Genomic DNA, 8,049 nt, shown 5'->3' on the forward strand with positions numbered 1-8,049 from the left:
CTAGCTCGCCTGTCGATCTCGTGGCACGAGGTCGCCTACTTGAAAGGTTCGTGGGCGAATCCTCCGATCCCAATATCTCTTTACGGCCTGCTGATATTCCACCATACGGGCATGTGCGGCTTCCCTTCGCTCTTCTAAGAAGTTCTTTTCAATCCTGAGGCTCTCCTCGTTTCCTTCATCTGAGTAATTGCGGACTCGGTGGGTGGGCTCGACGACTTCTACTGGAACTTTGGCCTCGAAGCCATACGCTAAGGAGAACGGGCTTTCACCGGTCGCCCACCTCTGAGTAGTTCGGTAGGCCCATAGAACTCGGTCAAGTTCGTCCGCCCAGTTTCCTCCAATGTCTTCCAACTTTTTTCGGATTCCGTCTACGATTGTACGATTTGCATTCTTGACCTGTCCGTTGGCCTGGGGGTAAGCGACTGACACCTTAGTGTAGTGTATACTATGTCGTCGGGAAAAATCGGCGAAGGGTTGGCAGTCAAACTGTCGGCCGTTATCGCTGACCACATGCTCAGGTAATCCAAAGCGGCAGATTACTTTCTTCCACAAGAAGCTTCGACACTGATATTCGGTGATAGTGGCTAGTGGCTCAGCCTCAACCCATTTGGTGAAGTAGTTGATAGCTACCACACAGAACTTCAAACGTCCGGGGGCGACTGGCAGTGGGCCCAACATGTCAATACCCCACTTCACGAATGGGATGGCCGTAGTAACTGGCGTGTAGAAAGTAGCTGGCTGAGTATCTTTTCGAGCGAATGCGGGCAAATCATGCATTTGGCTATCCACTCGATGCAGTCCCTCATCATAGTGGGCCAGTAGTAGCCTTGAACAACCAGCTAGCTTCCGGGCGAGAGTGTGGGCGCCCTGGTTGGCTGCGCAGATTCCACGATGTGCCTCGTCCATTATTTTCTCCGCCTCAGGTCTGAGTAAGCATTTGAGGAGGGGACCCCCAAACGACCGTTTGTACAATTGTCCATCAATAATCTCGAACGACGGAGCCTTGTGGCGGACCCGGGCGGCGACTCCGGGGTCCTTTGGCAATTCTCCCTTCTCCTTATAGCGTCGAATATCTTCAATCCAGAACATCTCAGGGTTCTTCACCCGGTCCCATTCTTCGGTTGTCACTTGCTGGATCTCTAGGGTCGCTTCCTCTATGCTGGGTCGGACCAGTTCCTCCTTTTGGCAGATTCTGACGAGATGATCCGGCACGCCTTCCAAAGCGATTTTCGACAGTATATCTGCTTCTGTGTTGTCGGCTCGCGAGATATACTCTATCTCGTAGGCACCGAATCCCTTCAATAGCTCTACCGTCTTCTCCTTATATTGAGCCATCCGGGCGTTCTTAGCTTCGCAGGTCCCAGACACTTGCCCCACCACCAGACGAGAGTCGGTCTTGATTCGTAGGTATCCTGCCCCTAATGTCTTGGCGAGTCGTAGACCACCCAATACAGCTTCGTATTCGGTCTCATTGTTGGATGTCTGGAATAGAGAACTCAGAGCGTAATAAAGCCTGAACCCTTCAGGGGTAATCAACATGACTCCGCCACCGCAATGTTGGCGACTCACCGCTCCATCCACGTGCATCTCCCACCATTCGCTGGGGCCACCCTCCGAGATGGCGTCCTTGTCTTCTTCTCCTGCAGTGCACTCGACCAAGAAGTCGGCCAGGGCCTGTCCCTTGATTGACGGGCGAGGCTGGTACTCGATTCCGTATTGGGTCAGCTCTACTGCCCACTTTACGAGCCGACCGGATAATGTGGGATTCCGTAACACGCTTCCCAGGGGTTGATCTGTCAAGACTCGAACGGTGTGGGCTTGGAAGTAGGGTGCCAGTTTGCGCACGGTGAACACCAAAGCGTAAAAGATTTTCTCCAAGGGCGTGTATCGCGTTTCGGCTGCTTTCAAAGAACGACTTACTAGTATACCTGGTGCTGAGTACGTTTAGGGTTTTTGGGCCCAGGGAGGTCCAACACAACCTTTGGTCGGTGGATTCACCTTTCAACAAAAAAGCTCTGAAAATGGAAATAATGAACAGGAGTAGCAAAAATGGTGTCTCTCTCTTATCTGGGCATGGACTCGCCCCTTTTACATTCACGGAGGGGCCTTCATATAACAGGCCCTCCTTTAAACTGAGTTACAACGTAATAAAAGGTCATTAGGGGCTAATTATGTCTTAAGGCCGTTGGGTGCCGTTACTGGGCCGGCCAACGGCTCTTTGGGCCTCTCAACGGCTCACTGGTTGAGCCCCTTAAATGCCGCGCAACGGCTCTTGCCGAGTCCTCTCTTTACCCCGGGCCTGGGCCGACTCCCGGACTCGGTCCAGGCCTCTGTCGGGCTCTGCTACTGGTCGAAACTTTCATCTACTGGGTCGTGCCTTACTCGCTCTGGGCTCTTCCATCCTTCCTGGACTTCACCTTTTGGGCTTGCTCTTCTTGGGCCGGGGTCCATACCCCCATCAATGTTATTACGTTAATACGTGAATATAAAAACAATATTACCTAGATTTTAGTTAATATCCATTTTACATTTACTTACAAAATAAACTTTATTAAATTAGTTGGTGAAAATACAGCTACTAGGGCTGGGCACTTCGGTTTTCGGTTTGGTTTTTTCGGTTTCGGTTTCGGTTTCGGTTTTTCAGTTTTAGAAAAAGTTGAACCATTCGGTTTAACATTGTAGTTCGGTTTGGTTTCGGTTTGGTTTCAATCGGTTTGGTTTCGGTTCGGATTTAATTCGGTTCGGTCTTCGGTTCGGTTTAAGACTTTACGAGAATTACATTCATCAAATTTCAACATTTCATAATTTTCCAAACATACTACCAATTACCAAACAATACCTATTCACATAATCCACATCTAAAATATAAACGTTATATAACAAAATAAAAATTTAAAGTTTAAACATACTACTAAATAGTAAATACTAACATCCCATACTAATAGCAATCTAATTACCAAAACATCACATACTTAGAAATTAGAATCCAAAGTTCAAAGTTCAAACATTACAAACATGAATCAATAACTCAAATCCAAAGTCTAATATCTAAATAAAGGATACCAACATAACAATTCAAAAACAATCAACATAACAAAACGAATTCCAAACTCATAGGTTGTTAAGTTGTTCATCCATCATCACGGTCACAGATCAATATGACGTTGCCCTGTTGATTTGCGAATCTCTGTACAACAAAACAAAAGGTTCAAAAACAAGTTAAAATAATAAAATATTGAAGCATAAACCAATATAGTATATACTATACATAAATTCATAAAAAAATATAAAATTGTAACTTACCTTCTGCAAGCATATCCATAAACTGAGTTTCTTCCAATATTTGAGCGAGGCTTACTGTTGAATCAGATTGGAGTGAAGACCGTAACCAATCTTGTGTCAAAATCAATGCCTCTACCATATACGGTGTCAAAGAACTCCGATATTGGTCTAAAATACGGCCCGAAGTGCTAAAAGCAGACTCTGATGCAACACTAGAAACTGGCATTGCAAGAACATCACGTGCCATTTGTGACAAGATTGGGAATTTCATACTTTCTTTCCTCCACCATGACAAAATATCAAATTGCATACCCAATCTATTAGGAGTTGGCATTTCAATCTTTTCCATCAAGTATATATCCAACTCATTTGATGTTTGTTGCACATCTCCTTTTTCACATATCAAACCGATGGCATACGTGAAGGCGTGAAGTGTTGTCGTAACTGGTAAGGGTGAACTGGAAATTAGGGTTAGATCTTAGAATGTTAGATTATATTAAAGTTTATTTATATATATTATTAGTTATTATATATATTATATATTTTTTTATTTTTTTTTTAAAAAACCGATCGGTTTGTCGGTTTGGTTCGGTTTTAAACCGAACCAAACCGAACCGATCGGTTTCTCAAATCTTAGGACCGATCGGTTTTTCGGTTTGAAACCAAACCGAACCAAACCGCTTCGGTTCGGTTTGGTTCGGTTCGGTTCGGTTAAACCGAACCGAAATGCCCAGCCCTAACAGCTACGCATGAAAGATGAATTCAATCTAAAAATGACAGTTTATAGTTCTGTATGTGCACATGCACACATGTTGAAGGCTCAAAAGAATCTTTCGGAAGTGTAAAAAAAAAAAGATTTACTAAAGATAAGTTCAATTTCAACTAATATATACTTTACCAATAATATTAATTCCTATTTTCTACTATATTATAACTAGTATTTTCACCCGTGCGATGCACAGAATTGAATTGTTGTAATATATTAAGAATATTTAAATCGATATATAATTATTTAAGAGTTAATTTCACCCGAGGTCGTTTATCTTTCCTGACAATTTCAAATTTAATCCTAGACTATAGTTATTAATTATTACAATTTATTCTATGTTACAACTCTTACGTTAATATTCTTACTATTATTATTAACACTTAATTACTTTTAGATATTATTATTACCACTTATATTATTATTATTATTATTATTATTATTATATTATTATTATTATTATTATTATTATTATTATTATTATTATTATTATTATTATTATTATTATTATTATTATTATTATTATTATTATTATTATTATTATTATTAGCTTCTTTTCAAGTACTGTTAGTATATAATGGTCGTGAGGCACAATAATAATATAACCATAATTAAATATTCTTGTATTGTATTCTGGAGTTAATGTCATTTTTGGTCCTAGAATTATTGAGGCATTGACACTTTTCATCCTCCATAATAAAAATTGCCACTCAGTAGACACTGTTATTGGTCGTTGGACAGTTTTGATCCTCCGTCAATGAAGTCGTTTGTTGACCGTGAATTAGAAGGGCTTTTCTGTCTTTTTATGTCTTATTCTTCTAATCTTGTTTAGACCAGCGCTGTTGTGACTCCTGTGACGCAAGATGGCAAGACTTGGCGGCTAAGTAGTAACCGTCGGTAGTGAGTAGCAGCGAGGTTCTTCTCCGGCGAGTTGTGTGTACGACGGCGAGCATACGAGGCAGTAACTCCTTCCGGCGACGGACCAGTAAGGCAGATCTGGCGGTGCATCAACAGATCCGGCGAGATTGGGGCCTTCACCAGTGGTTTTTGGTTCCGGCGAAGAAGAGAGGGCAGCAAGTCGGCGAACCCTCCTATGGTAAATAGCAGTTGTAGTTGTAGATGACGTGATGTAGAATTTGCACCTGTAAGTCCTCCCTTCCATATTGACCACAAATATCCTTCCCATCTCTCTCTCTCTCTCTGACCACAACTACTTGGTGCAGAACCTCAAAAACTCTACTATGTTATTTTACGTGAAATTCATTGAAGTTTCAAGCTAAAAATGTGGAATCCGCCGCTCCCCAAAGAAGGAAACTCACCATTCACATATGTCATTGTTGACAACCAAAAAAAAAAAAAAACTCGCACGTGCATTTTCACTCCAGGATATCCACCCATGATATCTGAGGGTTTACATACCCAAATCAAAATTGTCTTTAGCGCTTGGAGTAAATATTGTCTACTTAGATGGAAGGCTGCATGAGACTGCTTTGATTGTAGTGCAGGAGGCAAAGAGTAGGGGCATACCTATTATAGTTGATGCAGAAAGGTTAGGGGAGGGGTTGGGTGATATTCCTGACTTTGCTAGTTATGTTGTATGCTCGACAAAATTTCCACAGGCATGGACTAACGCCCTTTCTATTCCAACTGCACTTGTTTCCATTATCTTGAGATTGATGTCAAATGTAAAATTCGTGATTGTTAGTTGGGTGAAGATGGTTTCTTAATGTTAGAAAGGACTGAAGCGGATAACTTCAGTTTGAAGAAATGGATGTAGCAGTGATCAATGGATGGAGAAATACAAGGATTAGAACATAAAAAGACAGAAAAACCATTCTAATTCACGGTAAACAAACGACGTCATTGACGGAGGATCAAAACTGTCCAACGATCAATAACAGTGGCTACTAAGTGGCAATTTTTATTATGGAGGATGAAAAGTGCCAATGCCTCAATAAGTCTAGGACCAAAAATGGCATTAACTCTTGTATTCCGTGAGTCACAATAATTAAATATTGTTCAATTCTATATTCTTCTAGGATTTCTATTACCATCATTAATTATTCTCAAATTTACCATAATTAAATAATTTGACAAATTATAAAGAAAGATTATTAAATAATACACATGACAATTGTTTAATTAAAAATTTTAAAAATTCATAATAAAACATAAGGTTCTCATAGTTTTTTCTTAGAAACTCTTTAATAAATTATTTCTTTTTAGAAATTGGTGGGCCAAACCGCCTACGGCTGTTTGCAGTGGATAGATCTTGAAAAAATACGCGATTTCAAAAAAATATTTGTCCAAAACGGACAACGGAGTCAAAAATTATGCCTTGCCGAACTTTTGACACTTTACAACTTAAAAATAAAAAATAAAAAAATTAAAGGCCGGTTCAGCCGGCGAGGCGGCCGCTGAGGAGGCCGATTCTGGCCTTCCTCTCTGCGGCCAGCGACACGATTTTTGCAACACTGATATATGAAATAAATATAGATTAGAGTATGAATAGTATTACACAATTTTATAATATTACAATAAAATTTTAACCCAGAATTATTGCAGAAATCAATATATTTTATTAGGAAGAGAGATTTTTTAGGAATTGGGCGGGAAGTTAAAATTCCAGGATTTTGTTTTTATATATAGTATAGATATAGATTGTATTACACTATTTTATAATATTAGAATAGAATTTTAAAGCAGAATTATTATACGAATGGGAAAGTAGAAATCAATATATTTTATTAAGAAGAAAGTAGAAATCAATATATTTTATTAGGAAGAGAGATTTTTTAGGAATTGGACGAGAAGTTAAAATTTCAGGATTTTGTTTTTATATATAGTATAGATTGTATTACACTATTTTATAATATTAAAATAGAATTGTAACGCAGAATTATTGTACGAATGGGAAAGTAGAAATCAATATATTTTATTAGGAAGAGAGATTTTTTAGGAATTGGGCGGGAAGTTAAAATTCCAGGATTTTGTTTTTATATATAGTATAGATAGATTGTATTACAGTATTTTATAATATTAGAATAGAATTGTAACGCAGAATTATTGTACGAATGGGAAAGTAGAAATCAATATATTTTATTAGGAAGATGGATTTTTTAATAATTGGGCGTGAAATTAAAATTTCAGGATTTTGTTTTTATATATAGTATAGATTGTATTACACTATTTTATAATATTAGAATAGAATTTTAACGCAGAATTATTGTACGAATGAGAATGTAGAAATCAATATATTTTATTAGGAAGAGAGATTTTTTAGGAATTGGGCGTAAAGTTAAAATTCCAGGATTTTGTTTTTATATATAGTATAGATTGTATTACACTATTTATTAATATTAGAATAGAATTTTAACGCAGAATTATTGTACGAATGGGAAAGTAGAAATCAATATATTTTATTAGGAAGAGAGATTTTTTAGGAATTAGGCGGGAAGTTAAAATTCCAGAATTTTGTTTTTATATATAGTATAGATAGTATAGATTGTATTACACTATTTTACAATATTAGAATAGAATTTAAACCCAGAATTATTGTACGAATAGGAAAGTAGAAATCAATATATTTTATTAGGAAGAGAGTAGAAATCAATATATTTTATTAGGAAGAGAGATTTTTTTAGGAATTGGGCGGGAAGTTAAAATTTCAGGATTTTGTTTTTATATATAGTATAGATAGATTTCATTTACTATATTATATGTGAAGCATTTATTTGAAGTTGATTTCTTAAATAAAAAAAAATGTTGAAGTTGATTTCTTAAATTAAAAGAAAATAACCCTAGACTAGGGCTGGGCACTTCGGTCTTCGGTTCGGTTTTTTTTCGGTTTCGGTTTTTCGGTTTTAGACAAGTTGAACCATTCGGTTTAACATTATAGTTCGGTTCGGCTTCGGTTCGGTTTCAATCGGTTTGGTTTCGATTCGGATTTAATTCGGTTCGGGTTTCGGTTCGATTTAAGACTTTACGAGAATTACGATCAT

General features: G+C 38.1%; 1 protein-coding gene across 1 annotated transcript; it reads right to left on the reverse strand.

Annotated features, from left to right (window-relative positions):
- LOC109156639 lies at positions 1-2,401 on the reverse strand. Its single transcript, XM_019304491.1, has 2 exons — positions 2,383-2,401; positions 1-1,898 (listed from the first exon to the last, which is right to left on the reverse strand). Exons 1-2 carry the CDS (start codon positions 2,399-2,401, stop codon positions 1-3), a joined length of 1,917 nt encoding a protein of 638 aa, XP_019160036.1.
- Between the last annotated feature and the right edge of the window lie 5,648 nt (positions 2,402-8,049).

Source organism: Ipomoea nil, unplaced genomic scaffold (assembly GCF_001879475.1).
Source record: "Ipomoea nil cultivar Tokyo-kokei standard unplaced genomic scaffold, Asagao_1.1 scaffold2749, whole genome shotgun sequence".
Taxonomy (NCBI): domain Eukaryota; kingdom Viridiplantae; phylum Streptophyta; class Magnoliopsida; order Solanales; family Convolvulaceae; genus Ipomoea; species Ipomoea nil.